Raw genomic sequence first — 21,279 nt, 5'->3', positions numbered from 1 at the left:
TCCCCCCGTTAACGTCCTCTGAGGAAATGCGTCACCACGTCCCCGGTGACGTGGCTGCGTCTGAGAGACCTCTTCCCGGTTCCTCCTGTAGCAGGCAGGCTTCTTGGCTCTGGGGCTCCTCCGCTCACAGGAGATACCTGTGCCAAAGCAAAGTTTTAAATAAAGTAGCAGATACGTGCATTAGCAAGCAAATAGCCGAGCGGTTTGTCGTGTTTTGTGTGATTTAATACAGGTTAGCCGGTTGAAATAGCCGCTGGCTAATGTCGGACATGGAGACGTGTGGCAACTCGCACAAGAAACAGAAGCTAAGCAACACTGCTGAGAGCTGGGTGAGTTTCTTTGGCCAAGTTGTGTAAATTCATCACGACGACTCATCACGTCCGTCCTCCAACAACCCTATGATGAGCTAACAGGACATACAGCTAACTAATTAACTTGCTTAGCCTCATACTGTTTTACAGCAAAGCTAGCTTTTCATATAAAGCGTCGCTAGCAGCCTGTGACTGAAAAGTGGCTAATCAGTAATGCAGTCAATGCAAGGGCATCACTTGTTTGTTTAATGTAGCTCTCATAACGCTAGTGGTTCAAGCATTACGGTCAGCAAATTACCGTTTACATAATCTGTTTTTCCTTTTACCGCCTAGATCCACAGCTGCAGGAAAATAGTTGATTGAATTTTGTTTGGAGCATCCTGATTTTTCATTTCATTGATTTGCATTTTAGTCGTCCAACAAACAAACAAACAAACAAACATAATAACACCAGACAAACAGAAGTTGAAATTATATACACCTTCCTTCATTACATTTTTCATTCAAATAAGATAGACATTAGCTGCCCCCAGCTTCTCAAATGTGAGGATTTTCTGATTTATTTGTCATAATGATAGTAAATTAAGTATCTTTGGATTTATAGACTGTTAGTACAGATTCTGTGAAGTTGTGATGGCCCTTTCTCATTACTTTTTGATATTTTGTTAGGTCAGCAACTAACAAATGTTTTCATTATGGATTTATCAAATATCAGAAAATGATGACAAATTTCCATCACAGTCTGTGGTGATGTCTTAAATAGCTTTTGTTGTTCAACCACCAGTCCATAACAAAACAGACAATCAGGTTACAATGACATAAAATGGAAAAGAGCAGAAACCTCTCCAACTGCAGGAGCAGAAATCAGAGACTGGACTTAAATGATTATCAGAATAGTTGTAGATTCATTTTTTGTCAATTGATTAATAGGCTGTTGTAGCTCTACATTTCATATACTACACTATTAACAATGTAAACAGCAACACCAGACAAACACATGCTGACTAACGTTGATTTGCTAAGCTTTTATCTTACAAGCTGTTTTCTTAATATAGAACAGGCCACATATTACTGTGAAACTGTGTTTCAAGGCCACTTTGAAGATGTCAATGATGGGGTTGACTTTTAGTTCAGTTAATCCACAAGGCTTGATCTGTTCATGTTGACATTCTGTCTATTAATTTAGAATTGTATATAAATCTGTGTATTTCTTTAACTTGTGACAGGTGAAATCACAAGAATATGTGTATCATTTCAGGGAAAACAACGTGCAACTAATGTCACTTATCAAGCTCACCACGTGAGCCGAAACAAGCGTGGGCAGGTTGTAGGCACAAGAGGAGGATTCAGGGGATGCACCGTTTGGCTCACTGGTATGTTGAAACATGACAGCATTTATATAAAAAAAAAAAATTTCAATGTGCTGTCTCTGCACCGTTGTCATGCCATAGCTGTTGCACAATCCTGATGTTTTCCTCTGTGTTAAGGTTTGTCCGGTGCAGGGAAGACCACTGTAAGCATGGCTTTAGAGGAGTACCTGGTCTGTCATGGGATCCCCTGCTACACCCTGGATGGGGACAACATCCGCCAGGGGCTGAATAAGAACCTTGGGTTCAGCCCACAAGACCGTGAAGAGAACATTAGACGTATTGCTGAGGTGGCCCGGCTTTTTGCTGATGCTGGACTGGTCTGCATTGCCAGCTTCATCTCTCCCTACAGCAGGGTAAGTGACTCTCTGTAAGGGGCTCAATGAGAGAAATGGACAGTTGAGGACAGGAATACATTTGGGATGGCCTTGAAATGAGAAGAAACAGGCTAGTGTCTACAGGATTGCAAAATTCACATCAATTTTTAGATACTGGATACTGGACTCGATCCTGGATGATAACAATGACATTACTGACACTGACCATCATCATCCTATTCAAATTTATGATGCCAGTGAAACATTTTCTCTTTACTTTCATTAGAAGCAAAGTCAGAGGTGTGAATTTGCATGGCCCTAATTTACAGCATAGACCAGTGAGCATGTCCTCTTGCATCAGAAAACACACATTTTGGATGTGCAGGGCCAGGGACATAAAATCTGAGTCCTTTATGATTTTAAACCAATCTAATGCTCACATTTTTCTTGAATATCGTGTTTGGCTAACTTCTCTTTGGCTAAAACCATGTGTTCACCTCACTGTGTGTTTGGTTATATTTTGCCAGGATCGCCTTAATGCCAGGAAGATCCACGAGGCAGCCGGGCTGCCTTTCTTCGAGGTGTTTGTGGACGCTCCACTGGATGTGTGTGAGCAGAGGGATGTGAAGGGGCTTTACAAGAGAGCGAGAGCAGGCGAAATAAGAGGTAGAGCATGCGTTTTTTCTAATGTGTGTGTGCATTGCATCATCAAATCTGAGACCTAGATTCTTGATAATGTTTGACCAAACTGTCATTGAGATCATAACAGTGATTCCGTTTTATACTTGGGCTGGAAAAGTACTTCAAAATGTACTGCCATATTAAATGTTGATGTTAAAAACAGAACAATGGCTGAAAAAGAAAACATTTAAGTCAGGATAGTTGTATTGTTTTATTCATTTGAAATTTATTTCGGTCTGAAATCAATAACAGAAATAATGTAAGGTATTAATATACAAAACACATAAAAAGGAGGCAGGTATTCAAGTACCACAGTTGAAAACATGCAATAACACAACTTAAAAGATTTCTGCAGTCTGAAAAAGGTGAGGAACTCATTTGCAACAGGGCAACAGGCTCCTGTTACCTGGGCGAATATTTCCATGAAGTGAGTGCTGTATGTCCCATCTTGCCATCTAGCTTGCTGAACTGCCGTACACGTGCGCAGTGATATAACTGTAGCACGAAGCCAGGTGCCTGCCTGCCAGAAAAGAAGCAATGGTGTGAATTTGTTGCAGATTTTCTTTTCATGTGGCAAAAAGGTAGGATACAGGAATAGTTGATTAAAAAATTATAACCGATTACCTTTTTGTAAAAACGTAACTGAACAACTGAGTTAGGGCTGGGCGATATGGACAAAATCAAATATCACGATATTTTAGACCAAATACCTCAATATCGATATTGCAACAATATTGTAGAGATGACTGCGGATGCTTTCACAAAATATTTACACTACGACATTTTTGATAAATAATCATCAGTAATGTGGATATAATGACAAAGTGGATAAAAAGGTACATAACAGAACAGCTAGAACAGTCTGGTAAGTTCAGAAAATTATATATTTTACTGTAATGCAGCCTTTTAAACCAGGAAAAGACAACTCTGATGACATATTGTTATAAAAAAGTAATCCAAGAACTCCAATGTGTTTATATGTGGCCTCCATAATAATTATTTTTTTCTATTATCACTCCAAAAAATCTAATTTCAGACACTCTTTCAGTTTCAACATCATTTATCATGAGGTTGCTTTATGATTGAAATGATTACCAAAAATAATTTTAAACAAATATAGTTTTACTTAAATTCAGTGGTATTTTGATAGTCAACCCATTTCCTTTTCCACTGTATCCAAAAGTTGTTTCAAATTCTTACTACAGCAACACAAAAAAAGTATCATCTGCAAGTACTGTAATTTTTAATATTTTGTAAATCATAATTTACACAATTTATGTTTAAAAAAAAAAAACTAATATCGGACTAACACTCGGGAAGTAACCTTCAATAGTTGTAAATTAAAATGATTTATTTGAACATATTGATCCCTTTTCTCCAAGTTGACTTAACCAATAGTCCTTTAATTCCAAATCTTTTTAATTTCTTCATAATAAGGGATGTTTTTTGGGATCCAGGAATATCCCCATTGTATATTATTTATTTTCTATTCCCATTGGTTCTTAACCCAAATTGCTCTTCACTCTGTACATTATGGGCCTGATTTACTAAAGGTTTGCATGTGTAAAAACGTATGCAAACTTGACATCACTTGCAAAAAATGTGCAGGCTGGTCTACTAATACGGCGCACTGAGGCTTGCGTCTTTCGAATGTGCAAGATAGTACGCGCTGTCCATTTAGTACGTTTGCCATAATGCATATGCAATGTGGGGCGTTTTAACCCCAGTGTGCAAAATACAGGGAGGAGAAAATGCAAATATGCTATTTAGCACACTCATTGTGATTTACCAAATAATTATTTATAATAATAGGGCAGGTATTAACCGGCTGCGCACAGCGCACAGATGACTGCTGTTACTGTGGAGAGGAGGAGACGGAGGCACAATGACAGAATACGCACAGGACAGATTTTTTCCACCTGTGTTAATATTTTTGGAGTGGAATATTTTTGGTTTTATTAACAGCTTGGACTTTGTCAAAAATACTCTCCGATATGTTGGTTTTTCTGGTAATATTTGTTTTTGTTATAACTCTAATATATTTGTTAACCTCTTCCACTAGAACCTGATCACATTTCATTTTGCACTTGAAGCTTTCTGCTCATCCACCCTGTTGCACCTGTTTTCATTTATGCAGTTATTCTTAGTAGATCACACACAAAACGCACGCAAACTAAACACGCAATCTATTGCACTGTGCACACAATTTAGTACCCTTTTTTTGGGATCTTAGTAAATCAGGCCCTATGTATTGTGATGAAATCATCTAGTTTTATAGAGTATTTTTTTAAAGAGAGCTCAGAGAGTCTTCATTTTGCTAGGAAATGTACCAGCTTGTAGAGAATGTGTTAGTGGTTTCACCACACAGTCAATAATGTTTTTAACCGCAGACATATCGATCCCACTCCACTCTGTAGACTTCTGCTCTTAAATGTTTTAACAATGTCAATTATTACTTTTGTTCCCCATTAAGCATGAATTGTTTATTTAAATTAATAGCTTTACTTTTCACATTATGTTTACTGTTAGGCTTAATGAGCTCCTTAGAAAAATTAGGTGCAGTATTAAACAAAAATCAGTAAATTCATCTGCATCTAAATCGATATCATTAATAGTTGCGTGTTCTGCTCATTTTGCTCTTTAAAAAAAAAATTTCTATATATAATGTATTTTTCTACATTTTGTATACCCTTTAACTTTTCAGAAAATTTCTATTTCAAAACTTTCTTTATTAAAGGACATTATTTTCATATAGAATTTTTTTCATGGAGTACAAATCTACATTTTAAAAACAGTTGTTTTAAGAGTACTCTGTTGCCCGTGAGTTCTGTGTAATTTCTGTAGAGCAGATTTGGCCTTTTCGTCCCTCCTGTCCTGGGTGGTTCAAGATTCTGTTTTTAGGCACCATGTGTCAGATAGTATTTCCTTCAAATGCGATGGAATTCAGCCTGTGAACCATCCTCTGACTTCCCCCTCAGTCCCCATGGACACATGATATATTCACAATTATTTAAGTCAGTTTTTTTTTTAAACAATGGCTTGGATATCTACAGATTTTACTGCAATATTAATAATACAATCAGGAACATGATGGAACAGGAACAAAAGTAGACTTTTCATATGCATAGTTATTGTGTGTATTTAAGATTATGTATATAATAGTCAGTATTATTTTTCAGGTTTCACTGGGATTGACTCAGAGTACGAAAAGCCAGAGGCTCCAGAGCTGGTGCTAAAGACTGACTCCTGCAGTGTGAATGAGTCCATACAACAGCTTATTGACCTGCTTCAGGAGAGGGTAAGAGAGGAAATATCATGCTTAGACAGGCTTGGAATAAATGTAACATGTTTTTGATAAGTGTTGTCAGTCACAAAGCTGTGTTGTCATTCCTCTAAGTGCCACTAGGGGGCAATGAGGCCTAATATTTGTAAGGATATTGATGCCAATGTTTTCACCCAGTATCACCCTGTGAATTATTTTTTGTGACTTGTAAACCTTTACTAAAATCTTGATTGAGAAGGGTGTTTTCTAATGCTTTAATAAATGCAAAATAATTAATTAGATGCTCTTTTTTATTCTGCAGGATATAGTTCCTGTTGATGCTTCTTATGAAGTGAAAGAGCTGTATGTTCAGGAGAACAAACTGGACCTGGCCAAGGCTGACGCAGAGACTCTGCCCGCTGTACAGATTGGGAAGGTGCTACTGATTTTCTTGTTAATATTGATCCATCTTAAAATGAAGCTTAACAACTAGCCTAAGTATTTATGGAGAAAATATTAGACTGTTCACTCATATATTTTCTGTATCCTTTTATTTAGATGTAAATGTATGCAAAGTTGCAGGTCAATATGTAACCTATATGATTCTGTATGTGTGATCTCCAGGTGGACATGCAGTGGGTGCAGGTGCTGGCTGAAGGCTGGGCCACTCCTCTGAATGGCTTTATGCGAGAGAGAGAATTTTTGCAATGTCTTCACTTTGACTGTCTGCTGGATGGTAAGATGTTTAAACTTATTGCGCAACATTTAATTGAGAACAGTATTGCTATACTTGAGAAAAGGCACTAGGTGGCGATGAGAGCTCACAAAAGAAGTGGCAGAATGTCATTGATATAATCAGGAATGAAGGTGATCCACATGCAGATTTTCAAGAATGATGGTGCTGTACTGTATCTCATGATGGTGAAGTAATAAGTCTGTTTGCACCCAAAGTTTAGGAATGCATCCTTTTTTCTTTTTTCTTTTTTGAGAAAATAACAAATTTGTTGTGCAGTGCCTCTGTGTAATTACAGCAATTTATCATGTATTGTTTGAATTTCCAGGAAAAGTCCATTTTCTTTTATTGCCCATATGACCACTCAACCCTGAGTTGTGTGTTGTTGTGCCAAATATTTTGTTACGCACACACACAATAAAATGAAAAATAGATAAAAGAATTTAAAGTCAACAAAGCCTGTTTTTCATTTTCAGATGTTGGCAGGTATGTATTACTACAGCTGTCCTCACTGAATGATAAAACAATCAAATTCCAATGTTGAGCAAAACCGCAGATGATTTGAATTTGGTGCCCGGAAAGATGACTAGCCTGAGAAACTGAACCGACTGAACAGAAGCAGCAATATGTATTGATGTGAAAAGTCTAGTTTCTATTTTCCTCTGTGTATCCTGAGGGAGAAGGATGCAGAGGAAGAGGCTCCTGTATTGATTGACACACACACCACCATTTTGTACATTTTGACTTCCTTTCAGGGAATTGATGGTGTAAAAATGATATCATCCTGAAAGGATTGATCGCCCACACTGTAACACTAAAACTGTTTGGGAAGCAGAAAACTGCATGTTTTACTAATCAAATAGTCTGCAAAAATAAACGGAGACCTAAATTCAGGCTTGTCTCTCCCTCACTTGGACGTTTGGCAGTCTCTTGTGTGCGCTTTATTGGAACCAGCTGTAAGCTCTGCACTGTGACAGTGGGGACCAGAGGAGGGTCCAGGGGGAGGTCGGAGCAGCAGTCATAGTTGCCTCCTGTCTGCACAGTATTTGATCTGATGTGATGTGAAAAGCGTGCCAGTCCCAGCTTTTTCATCACACTGGACGGCTAAATGAACCCGCCAACAAAACACTGTCACTGCACAGCTCAGAGTTAGTATGGAATGAGAAAAGGGTCATGATCCAGCTTAGCTTAAGAGGATATTTTTCTTCTCCTGCTTCTAAAATTGCAGACTTGAAGACTCACGTAGCCTGTGGTTTAACCATATATTTCACATTTAGCCGGAAGGGGGACAAGATGGAAACTTATCTAGAATGGTCAATCTTTTCTTGCTGCATATATTAACCTTTTAACATGTGTAATATGTCTGACTACTTTTCACTGGGGTCCTTTTTATTCTTGTTATTTCATGTTTATCTGAATTATCTGTTAAACCTTATCTATTAATATTGCTTCAGTGGTGGATTATGCTGTTTTACTTTTCATACTATGTCTAGTCATAGGCCAATCTGGTTATTAATTCACTGGATATGAGTATTACCCTTTAATTTATTTTGGAGCTATAAAGTCAGTTAATCAATTTAGTTCAGTATTATACCTGATAGTAAGCGGGGTGTCTGTAGGTTTTAGAATGTTGGTTGAACAAAACAAAACAAGTCTAGTCAATATGTATTTTTATAGCCCAATATCACAAATCACAAATTTGCCTTGGGGGGTGGGGGTGGGCGCTTTACAATCTGCACAGTATACATCATCCTCCTTCCTTGTATCAGGAGGAACACCCCCCATTCTTTAACAGGAAAAACAAGGAAGAAACCTCACGAACAACAAGCAATTTGAATATGTCACCTTGCATTCTGGAAATTTGGCATTTGTCTCTATTTTATGTCATATTTACAAAAATAAATAAATTAAAAGAAAACAACCAGCAGATTAACTGAAGTAATTGTGAGTTGCAGCTGGTATATTTTCTCTCTGCATAAATGTGCCTTTTAATCTCAAAATGTGTTTTTGTTTCACCCTTGTCCTAGGTGGTGTAATCAACCTGTCAGTGCCTGTGGTGTTGCCGGTGTGTACTGCAGATAAAGATCGTCTAGATGGTGCGACAGCCATGGCTCTGGTGTATGAGGGCAGGCGTGTGGCCATCCTTCGCAACCCTGAATTCTACGAGCACCGAAAAGAAGAGCGCTGTGCTCGTCAGTGGGGCACCACCTGCAAAGACCACCCCTACATCAAGGTCAGTTCCTCAGTTGACACATTTAGGGTCACTGGGTGTGGGTAAGCATGCTGTTGTCTGAAAAAATTAAATTACAGCATGTGCCAACAATTTGTCGAAAATCTGAAAGCTCCACCTTGGTGAAAGTATTGAGTGGCATCTGCAGAGCACCAGATGGTCTGTGTCAGTGTGTTATGTGATAAACACTCTGCATGTGAACGCAAACGGCCTCCCTGGATTCAGTGCTGATGGAACACAGATCCGAGCTGGCCTTTTCACATTGCTTATGGAAAGACTGAATAGGTGGAGGAGCGAGGCTTTTCTCACAGTCTGTCAGGAAGCCCAGTGTAATCACTTGATCTTTTTGGTCCACCCTCATTTTGCAGGTGTTATATTTGGATGCTGAGTCTCTCGCTCAGCCTCCACCAAATGCGTTTGGGATTGTACTGCTCAGCTGAACAGGCTACGGAATCCTTGCCAGCAAATTGTTTCCATCTGTCTCCTATCGACTCCTCTGGGGCTCAGGTAGACTCGGTGGTGAGATAACGTCCTGAAATGATCCTTCACACCCTGCGGAAAGTGGCATCGGCTTGTAGCTGGAAAAGAATAGAACTGTCTGCAGACAAAGATAGTCCTCAGATTGTCTTTTTATAACTCCATCTGCACAAACTGATGCAGTGCAAGGTTACTTTTAAAAGTTGCCTGTCTGGCTAATTTTAAATCCCATTGTTTTTAGGATTAATGCAGTTGGTCTGCCATTCATATACCAGCAAAACTAATAGTAACTTACATGTAGTGATTTCACTCCCTGGGATAAGACATACTTTAAACCTCACTGGCTCATTTTAAAGCCCTTTGCTGCTAAAAATGCTCTCACTGCATGGAGGTGAACTTGAACACTAGACAGCAGCTGTCTCAGTATTTCAGCGCAGTTGGCAGTCATTTTTAATTTTAGCAGATGTCTTCTTCGTCTCACCTTGTTTATGACCAGATCTGGCCTAGCTTCACATTGTAAGATGCATTAGAAGCTGCCAGTTTCATAAATTGGTACCATGACTCTCCAGTGTCAACACCTGATGCCTTAACACTGGCTTTAAGCACATGCTGAGTACTCTATATTTCAAAACTGTCATTCTTTACCAACTTTAAGCTGTCACAGCTGAACATGTGTATTCAGCTTGCTGTAATTAAGGTGTCACTCATTAAAGAGTATGTGTATGTATACATAAGTGTATGTTTAACTCCCCGCGCCGGAGCCAGTCTGTCAACACACCTCGATGCTGGTAGCTGCAACTTTTTCTTTCCAGCCAGAAACGTCCTGCTCCATATTACATGTAGCTAATCCACTTTTTCCTGTTTACCTGTCTGTCAGTCAGACAGGAGCCCCCTTGATCGGAAACTATGGTGTGGTGGTTGTTTATTTGGCTGGGGCCCTTTTTCACATGTGAAGTCGCGGGGAGCATATAATGGTTAAATAGAGCACATGTGTATGTGCAGCCCTGCTCCTTTGATTTATCCACACAGACATTATATTTTCCATTCACTTATGTTAGGAAAATAAATTGTGACTGTCTATGTTGATCTCCCCAAAGAATAAGACCATTAAGCATCTTTCATGACTCCTCTCAGGCCAGCAGTAGACAGGTTGGATTAATTTGAGTGTGGAAAACAGATCACAACACGATCCTGAAAACGTAGAACGGTGCCAAGTGGTTATTGATCACATCACGTAGACATGAATCTCAGCTCTGTTGCTGACAACCTTCAGATTTTTACATAGAGTTTGCCAGGTGAACCTGTAATCAATCTGTAAAGTATAGATATCAAAGAGATTGTATATTTCTTTTTAATTATATACATGATGAATTACATGTCAATCATCCAGATCTGCCTTTTGCAACACCTAAACACTTCAGGTTTCATTTGTAGCCTTTTTGTCTCACTGCTGGTCGTGTGCTTCCTTTTTTTTGCCCAGCCTGTAGAGAATTGTCACTTTGTATCACATTAACATCTCACAGGCCTGTGTTTTCAGTAACTCTAGCTATGCTCTCATAAATGCCACAAGAGACAGGCCAAAGATATTGCCTGAAACAATAGCAGTTTTTGCGTGGATCCTGAGCTCTTAGGTGACATTATTAGATGAACCCTGTGAGGGGAAAAATTCTCTCCAGTGTGGTCATGAGCTCATCAGCAGGTTTTATTATGGAATACAATCTGATTTTGTCTCTGCTCTGTTATTGAGATTAAGAAAGAAGAGTTGTAGCCAAATGCAGAAGAGTGGTCCGACCAGAGTTTTGTTGACTGTTTAACGACACATAGAGACTTTGATTTATGCTGCCGTGTCCCCGTTGCAACTAGGTAATAACTCGATTTCATCGTGGCCGAGTTCCAGCACAGTGAAGTTTTTATGGACTGCAGTGTCTTAAGCCTGGATTATGTTTGAGTTTTGTTGACTGTCACGATCATTTTGGCTCCTATTTCAGATGGTGATGGAAAGTGGCGACTGGCTGGTCGGCGGAGACCTGCAGGTTCTGGACAGGATATACTGGAACGACGGACTCGATCAGTATCGACTGACTCCCACTGAACTCAAACAGAAGTTTAAAGAAATGAATGCAGGTATGGGGCCAAATACTGTTCACTTTGGTGTATTCATTTACTTAATGAAGTAGTAATGAGGTTTGAATCAAGGACTTTTAAAGAGAGTATTTATAAACTGTTTCCATTCTGAATAGTACATTTCAATACTTTGATTATTTCTTTATACTTTAGGAAAGACGTAAGGGAGACACAGTAAGGAAGTCAAGAGTCAGAACATTTTGATGTGATTCACTCCTGTATGTGGTTTCAGTGGCTGGGCAGTTAGTTGCTTGATTATCTCTGGGTACATTGTGGCCTTTTGTTTGTCTTCTACAGATGTTCAATTTAACAAACCCTACTTCTCCTTTCTTTCTATTCAGATGCCGTATTTGCCTTTCAGCTCCGAAACCCAGTCCACAATGGTCACGCTCTTCTGATGCAGGACACCCACAAGCGTCTCATAGAGCGTGGCTACCGCCGGCCCGTGCTCCTGCTCCACCCACTGGGAGGTTGGACCAAGGACGATGATGTGCCACTGCCTTGGCGAATGAAGCAGCATGCCGCTGTGCTGGAGGAGGGTGTCCTGAATCCAGACTCCACCATTGTTGCGATCTTTCCCTCACCTATGATGTATGCCGGGCCAACTGAGGTAATGATTATCAGGAATGTTGTATTTGCATATACATGCTTGAGGTATCTTTACAAAAAAGGCATTATGTTGGGGGGTTTTTTTCCCTCCAAAATTGACAGGGAACAAAAAATGTGGCTGCAGCAGTAAGTAATGACAACAGACACAGGGAGGAGGAGTGTCACATACTTGGTGTCTGCAAATTTTTGAGAGTGAAAAATGGCAGGAAATAGGCTTTACAATTGTCTTGGGGCGCTCTGTTTAGTGTTTCCATTCCATACCCCAACCTCTCCGTGTGACTGAGCGTAGCTGTGTAGCTGGGAATCTTTTAATCATTCACTTGTGATAATGGGAAAGCTATGGTGAAAATTATTGAGAACAGATTGGAAGCTGGTAGATGTCTGACACTGAATTTTTTCAATTTGTAATTCTGAATTGGAGTTTTAGTGAACTTCCCTCAGCCTCTGCCTTAGTATCATAGCTCTGAGCTTGTTTACCCATTAAAAACATGTAACCTTGGTCTGCTTGTCACTCAAATAATCAAACTACCTCTCCTGTGTTCCTGTTGCCGGGAGGTTTTTGAGCAACACACTGAAAGGCTGCCATTTCCACCTTGAGCTGAAACCACTTGTTTTGTAAGCCTAATCTAAAAATTGTTGATCTTTAAGTACACAAACTACAGGCAAGAACCTAATGGCAGTAGTATTTGTGATTATCAAGAAGTAATGTGCAGTTTTAGCAATTATTCATAATGAGAAACAGAAAAAGAGCCTCAGTGTTTATGCAGATTCCCAAGGGCAGCAGTTGTTGGAGACTTGCTGGCGCTATAGGTGAATTAGGTCCGCCAAAAGTAAAAATGTTTAAGTTGCTAAGATTTTTTTGACTAGTGGTTAGTTTTATATACTTCTTTTTAGATAATATTATGAGTTGGAGTGATTTTATGGTACAGACAGCCACAGAAAGCAAGCCCCAAACTAAATTTGATTCAGGACTCCCTGTTAAATTAGAAAAAGTAACCTTTACAACACAAAAATATAATTTTTATAATCAACTTCAGCTGAAACGGCAAGTTGAGCATTAAACATCTACTTGTCAAGTACCACATATTGCTCAGACATTTCCATATTAAGAGAGTAGTAGGATTCCTCATCATAGTGCATGAGGAGCTTGCAGTCTGTACACCATTAAAGGCCTTAAACACCACTTATATATCGCTGAACTGCAAATGCAGTGAGGTAGAGGCTGAGTACAAACTAAACCAGTGTTTCCTCTATAATTGTACAGGCCTGTCTGCCCGCCAGGCCGACGAGAACCCCCGCCAGGCTAAAAAATGTTTTTTTTTTTTTTAAATGCCAAAAAGAACGCCAAATATCCATTCATTCGGAAATCAGCAGTGTTTGGAGCCTCTGTGCAGCGCTGTTCCAAAACGTGTCGTTGTCTGTGAAACTCTTGGTTGCGTACTTCCTTTCAGCAATAAGCAGCACGTAATGTGTTTGTAATGTGTGTCACACCAAAGGATGTTTCAATCTTTTGTGTCAGTTAATGACCAAACTAACCTGTCACTAGCAGTTAACAAGACATATTTGCAAAAGTTTCAACAATTATTTAGTTTATCATACAGTTTTTAATAAAAAAAATACAATTTGGTGTAAATGTTAAACTAAAGGATACAAAACTGTACGCTTTTTTTTTTTATAGTGGTTCAAATAAAGTTAAAAACTTCAAAAAAAAATTTACCATGTGCACATGACATGGGCTTCACAGGGGGCTTTCGACATGGTTTTCAGTGACAAAATGTATCAAGTTCCTACACTCCTACATGTGGATGAAAAAAGAGGCACTTTACTATAGGAGGCACTTTACTATAGGAGGCACTTGTAAATTTATGCCTGAGGTATTTGTCAAGATTTTTATGCTTTCCTTTTTTCCTTTTTAATTTCCTCTTATATACAGGTTCAGTGGCATTGCAGAGCTCGAATGGTGGCCGGCGCCAACTTCTACATTGTAGGTCGTGACCCTGCAGGCATGCCCCATCCTGACACAGGAAAGGACCTGTACGAGCCCACTCACGGGGCCAAGGTCCTCACCATGGCTCCTGGCCTCATCACTCTGGAGATCGTACCCTTCAAGGTCGCTGCTTACAACAAGGTCAAAAGAGCAATGGACTTTTACGATGCCAAGAAGTGAGTACCTGTTTGTTATTTCCTTGTTTGAGGATGTCTGGGATTTATCACTTTAGTGTGTGCCTTTCTTTTTGTCACCCATCATTTCTCCTGGAGTCTTAGTCTATTAGGCACATGGAATACAGGGATGGGTTGAGTCTTAAGTGAAAGTGCTTGCCCACACAAGGTTGAGGTTCAGAGTAATACCTCACATTCAGACCAGCAGCCTAAACAGAAATTACACTCACTAAATTAATAACTCACTTAGCTTGTCTTGTTTAAAAAAAAAAAAAAAAAAATCCTTTCATCTGTTTGCTTTCCTTCTTCGATTTACACCAAGCCAAGAACAACATGAATTGTTTTTCTTTCCCTATACAGTTAAAAGGATTTGTGGCTTAATACAAGCTTTGAAGTTGCTCAAAAATTACAGAGTGCTGCTATTAATTAAAGTCTGTATACGGACACTGCACATGACGACTAACAAAAATCATGCAATCTCACCGCCTCTCCTTCAGATTCGACTCAGCCTCCGCCATCATGCAACTGTAACTGTGTTTGGCTAGGAATGTTAAAACTAAATATGGCCAGATTAATCAAAAGATTTGCTTTGTTTTCCATGATGCATATTTATGACGTTGAGTCCAAACTGGATTGTTGATCAGAAACATCTAGTACTTATGTGGAAAGAGGTAATAGTGCAACTACAAATAGTATGTTTTAAAATGTAACCAACATTTAGTTCATCTACCCAAGACAAATTATGAAATTATGTAAACGTGAAACACCTGAATCAGTCTGAGAGGCTGTTATTACCACACTGTTCAAACTGAATATCACCTTTTTTTGCATAATGTGATGGTGTGAGTGTTGATCATAAGTTAAAATATAATAAGGTTATATTCTGTTAATAGTGATACTAGTAACTGTCAGTCTACATTATTGACTAAAGTAGAGAAGAAACTGAAATAAAACTGTTGTCATCAGTGTTAAATTGCTCCAATGTAGTAAAATCACCTCACTGACCTTTAAGTGACTTTTCAACACATTTCGGAATGATATGCAACAACAGTTAACCCATCTCTTAACTCATATACACTCTACAACATTTTTATATGAAATCTCATTGATCCATTGACTCAATCTGCATAAATCTAGGGAGCAAATGCAAGAGGTTCACTGGATTTCCAAAGTCTGTAGTCATCACTCACCCAGATTTATGGCATTACATTCTCTCATGCACGCTGACGAGGGCCTTGCCAAATTTCAGGAGGAATATGGATGCTCAGCCTAATCTCCAGCAATACCCCTTAGTTTAAAGTCTAATGGCTCAGATCACAGCAAGCTGTTTCTAATTTGACACTGTATAAAAATGTTCTCTGAAGAATTTTGCCTGGAGCTCCTTTACCTCACACCATGTGAACCGCTATGTCTTCTTCACAGATTCTTAACATTTCAGAGCCACAAGATGTGCTCTGTCATGTGATAGCAATTAGAAAATTTAGGACTCGCAGACCCTCCTTGAATGTAATTTTAAGTGGAGATAAGTGTAAATATCTGCTAACAAGATGTCTTCAACTGTCTTGATGGTCCCAAAACACTGCCAGTAATTTATAGACCAGTCTAGTGAGGATCATGATGTTCCCATCTTTTCTGAACCAGGTGAACTTGAAGTGCAGTGAGAAGCCAGAAGGCAGTAAACCGAAGAAGGCCTTTAATTATTTTTTTAAAGAAAGTTTGGACAAGGGAAATCCCAAAATCTGATTATTGGAAAGAAGCTTTGGGACACTATTTAATTTTCCTATCCTTCATCCTGAGTAGGCAGTTAGTTTGATGGTGGGGGTTGTTTGACAGGAGTGTCTGGCAGCATTAAGTCATCTTAAAACTGGTAATTCAGACTTCCAACTAACCTCGACTGGCAGTGTAATGTGCTAATTTTAACGCCATTGCTTTATTATTGATAGTAAAACTCAAAAATAAACTTGACAAAAATGTATAATTATAAGATTATTATAAGATTTAGATCGTATAGCCTACATATACATAAATATATTCACACTTACTATATATATATAAAGACTTGGCACCAAAATGTCATGTTTGAAACTGTATTGCTGGCAAAAGCAGAAATGTACATCACTGCAAATGCTTTAGATTGACAACCCATAAAGTACATTGCATGTTTTTAGGCATATAGATTATGTCTACCCCATACAACTAAGTTTAACATTTCACATTCTAAATATTGATTAAAATGTATTTTAGCGTACTGGACGCCCCCTAAAAATCTGGTGTGGTGGTCTGTGGTCTGGTCTGGTGCTGGTGTTACTGGATTGTCACAGAAAGTCTGAGGTGACTGATTTGGCAAGGAATTACTAATAAAGCAGTGGCCAGAAATGGTCAGTGTGTGAAATGAAGGGTTTGGTTTCATACTGCAGGCAATGTTATGTTAATGTCAGGCAAATGTCAACAAACTTCCACAGCATTCCTAATTTTTTGGATAAGCATCTTTTCAGTGATTGAAATAATTCTTTAACTAAATTTTTCCCCCCTCTTTTTCTGTATTTTTTTTTTTTTAAATTGCAGCCATCAAGATTATGATTTCATCTCAGGCACACGCATGCGCAAGATGGCCCGCGAGGGAGAGAATCCTCCTGATGGCTTCATGGCTCCGAAGGCCTGGGCTGTGCTTAAAGAATACTATAAGTCACTGGAGAAGGCCTAAAAGTTGAGTCACGGATGTAAAAACACGGGAACACAGCGGTCTCTACTGATGTTTAAAATAATGAATGTAGGGACCACTCAGCCTACCACGCTCTGGCTTCTGTCTTTATGCCACTTTTACGCTCAAATGTCAGTCATCAAACTTGTCTCAAATTTTAGTCTTATCACATTTGTGTTTTAACTATGTGTACTTTGTTTAATTTACTTGGACTGTGAAACATGGTAGGAAAGGTCTGTATACTGTGGAGTTGGTATTCAAGAGCATGAACAAAAAAAAAAATCTTTTAAGTAGATGTTTGTGTTTCACACTAACTTTATAACTGTATATTCTGATGACTGGTTGCAAATATGTGTAAAAGACTTAAGATCTAAACCCTCAATGACCTGTATGGAAAGTACTGTTGACCAGTACTTAAGCAGTGATGAATGTTGAGTATTTGTGATGTCTCCATTTGAAACATTACTGCACCTGCTTGAGTTTGTGTGACTCACTACTGAACCCAGAACAAGTCGCTTTGTACTGTATGTTTGCAAGTGGCAGTGGTAATTGCTCGAACTTTGGTGTACAAAAATATTTGATGTAGAAGTCGAGTGCCTTGGTCTTTCTCAAATTCCTGTCTTCAGAAAGTGGATTCACATCATGACTTGCTTGAAACAGACACACACACACACACCCACACACTCACCTGCTTTCTGTCCCACTTGTCTTATTGTTACACTGAAACGGTCCAGTAGTTCCAGAAATGACCTGCAAAACAGATCAGCATTAAAACAGCTTGAAGTGTTTTATTAGGTTTCACAACCCTAACCTTTCTAAACTTCTAGGAAAACTTTCAACTTCTTTTTGTTTATTTATTTGTATTTGGTCCTAACATTGCGACATTTTATCTTTTTAACTGTGTTGTGCATGTAGTTTTGGTGCTTTAAGCACTCTCAACAGTCTTGATATTTTGTTACATTTTCATTTGTACTTTTTTCCTCCTTGGTTTGCTAATATTTTCCATGTGGTAATTCATTTTTAAGAGTTGGGCTGTATAATCAGATGGTTGATGGTTACCATCAAGGGATCAGATTTGTAATCTTCCTTGTCCAATAAACCATTTTTAGCAAAAAAGAACACATTGTTTACTTTTGCTTTCTCTAAGCTTCAGGTTTTGTTACACACTGTACAGGGTATGTTGTTTTTCTTTTTCAGCACACCAGACTTTAAATACATTACATATTCTCAAAGAATTTCACTTAATTTCAACTGACAGCACTGAACTGAATATATTTTGGAAACTAAACTTACAGTGATGAGATGTCACCAAGTTTTAGTTGCCTGTGATCTCGCTGCAACGCAGTTTGTATTCTGACATCTCAATAGCTCTAAATCTCTTCATGTCTTTGTGGCTAACCTGTTTTAAGTGCACTTTGTCATCTGCATGAACAGTGCACTCTTTAAAATTAAATTTCTCCAATATCTCTGACTGTTGGAACTTGTGTGACCTCCCAGTTGGTCAATCATCTGTATATTGAATGAGTCAGACCCTCTAGTGACCCCAATCAGTCTCAGACACACTCGCACACTGTATACAATGAGCTGCAGCTGGCTCCCAGATGCAGTGGTGCAGTGAAAGTGGAACCTAGAGGGTTAAAACCAGGCCGAGAAGAGTGGCTCTGTCAGAAATACCCTGGATACTTCATCTAATCCAACTTCAAGATGTAATGAAGAGACCTGCCAGCAGCAATTTTTTTTTCTACCTTTCGCCAGATCTAGTTCAATCGCAAATGGTAATCAAGCTGGGACCTCAGTACAACTTCAAAAGAATAGCTGTTTTTTCGAACAGAAAATGATCAAATGATTTCGGAGAGGTTTCTTTATGATTTTTGTTATTCTTTTAACTGTCTGGACAAGATCAGTGCTCTCTGGGTAATGCAGGTGTCTGTTACTATGTGTATTACTAACCTCTTGATGTTATCTTGTGTTTTAGCATGCACAGTGTATTTTACTTTTGGGTCCATTTTCAGCTTGCTCTCCCCATAATCAGATCTTGCTTTAAAACATTTTTTTTTAATCCTTCTGAGGGTGTTGTTACAGTGTGGCACGCTGCCAGAGGAAAAGGTTGAAGGTGCCAGAAGAATTTGTAGTGCTCTGACTACTGTTTACGTGACTTATGCCTCCACTCACCTGCACCAACTCATTTAATTAACTCAACAGGCTGCTGTAGAGAATTCAGATAGTCAAACACAACATTCATTTAAACCATTTTAACTGAAGCGTTGTTTTAGGATCCCACATCCAAGGCCTGGCTACAATTTGCAACCAGGCTGTCTTAGAGAAGCTGAATGTTATTTAGTTATACGGATGTTTTTGTTTGAGATAACTGTCATACATTTTATATTCTTGCACTATGACCTGTTAAAAGAGATTTTCACTGGGGCTTACATGACCTTTACTGTCTTCTTCACTGTGCAAATCGATGCATGTGCCAAGTTTGAGACTTGAAAGCTGATTTCACATCCAACTCCTGAAGGTGAGTTTCTCTGCACTTACTTTCAATCAGAGTTTAAGACATCTACCAATAGTACAAGCATCAATTTGTGACATTGCAACTAGTTTGAAGCCAAAAGTGGTCCAGGATGCAACTTTTATGTAATAGTGTAATGTGGAAACTTGAAGCCTCCAGCACACATACACTGGAATATATATCAATACATAAATAATGTATACAATATTTGCATACTTATAGATTATATGGAGTTGATGATAAACTTTTTTATTGGGAAAAAAATTAGACACAAATTACTATTCCAAACAAAGTATTTTTATATATTAAAACATATCTGGAGGGGTTCTTAAAGTGTATCAGGTATGACTTTATTTTCATGTATCTATTTTTCTGGTGCCATAGCTACACATGACGACTACAGTGTATAATTTCCTGGTCATTTCTCAAAAACTCAAATAAATCCAGTGATGTTTACTATGTCCAGTAATACTGCCTATTTTCTTTTACTACAATTACCAAATCACGTTCTTGTCAGGAAACATCCTGAAAAATGATTAAGAAGTTACATTAAATTAAGACGTGTCACCATGAGAGATGCCACTTATAAGAAAGATAAATAAAAAGTTGTGTCTGCATTGCAAGAGCCATTTTAGTAAATGTCACCTACACATGTAATGCTCTACATGCACGAAACATCGTACATTCTATGACATCATCGCTTTCTCATCCCATACCAGCGAAAGGTTCTGCTCTTACATGGACTCCAGCTGCATTTATCTCCAATTTCCTTCCATCTGGTTTGAGTTCCATTCAAAGCAAGTCATGATAAAAAACGGCTTTACTTTGCAAAACACAATTCAGTGATACAGGACGAGGTTAACATTCAAGGAAGCCTGTGATCCTCAAAGATGCCTCTGAGGTGTGTGGAGGGCAGAGTCAGTGCTCATCAGCAGTTCTTATTTTGTCTGATTATCTGGAGCTTTGTGATGACAGTGGAAAGAGCTGTCTCACATATCGTTTCATAGACTCCAGTAAAAAGTCATTTGGGTTTTTAGGGCATTCTTACATATGGTTAACACACAGCATTGCTATACTTTGATCCTATATTGTTCCAATAAAGAAGACATTTAGCCACTGTCTGAGTTTTGAAAGATTAAAATAAAAACTGCTTGGACCAATAAAGGAATATTTTTTGGTTCCCATCTGGTGAATGAATCCCACACAACTGCTGAACCAGAACAGCATTTCACTTGAGGTTTCATTTATCTTGTCCACACATAATTGTCACATTCTGCTACTAAATTTTGTACTGTATATTGTTGTAGCTGCTTGGAAAAATCAAATAAATGATAATGATCATTTGCTGACTCAACATATTATCATAATGTGTTGTCCTTTATAATTTAGAGTTTTCCAATGGCTCTCATCATTATAAATTAATGTTTAATATTCATTGTAATGATCTGACAATATCCTTGTCTTGTGATGCACAGACAGATGAATGTATGTCAAACACTTAATAAATCCTTTGATATTTGTGCACAGTACATGATGGTAGCCAGACGATAGCCACAAATCATTAGTCATGCCACCATCATATATGTTGTACTTCTCCCTCACACATGCCATTGATATAAGATACAGAAGAGACTCATTACTCCAGGATTACCACAGCCTGATAAATCCTATTGCTTTTCTTGTCAGCGCACCTTGTCAGAATGAGCCTAGACAGCCTCAGGAACATTACCTCAGGAGCCAGAGCCTCAGTATGAAGAGATCATACAGAGAGAGAGAGAGATCATGCATCAAATAA

At 38.6% G+C, this 21,279-nt stretch overlaps 1 protein-coding gene across 1 annotated transcript; it reads left to right on the top strand.

Moving 5' to 3' along the window:
* The first annotated feature begins 80 nt into the window (after window positions 1–80).
* papss1 (3'-phosphoadenosine 5'-phosphosulfate synthase 1) lies at window positions 81–18,091 on the top strand. The gene is made up of 12 exons (XM_062437416.1): window positions 81–329; window positions 1,570–1,684; window positions 1,799–2,034; window positions 2,523–2,661; window positions 5,856–5,974; window positions 6,261–6,374; window positions 6,563–6,674; window positions 8,699–8,904; window positions 11,367–11,502; window positions 11,844–12,112; window positions 14,045–14,274; window positions 16,837–18,091. Exons 1-12 carry the CDS (start codon window positions 261–263, stop codon window positions 16,973–16,975), a joined length of 1,884 nt encoding a protein of 627 aa, XP_062293400.1. The 5' UTR covers window positions 81–260; the 3' UTR covers window positions 16,976–18,091.
* Window positions 18,092–21,279: the final 3,188 nt, after the last annotated feature.

This window comes from Scomber scombrus, chromosome 2, assembly GCF_963691925.1.
Source record: "Scomber scombrus chromosome 2, fScoSco1.1, whole genome shotgun sequence".
Classification (NCBI taxonomy): domain Eukaryota; kingdom Metazoa; phylum Chordata; class Actinopteri; order Scombriformes; family Scombridae; genus Scomber; species Scomber scombrus.
The sequence above is the reverse complement of the archived record's forward strand: the minus strand, read 5'-3'. Positions and strand labels throughout refer to the sequence as shown.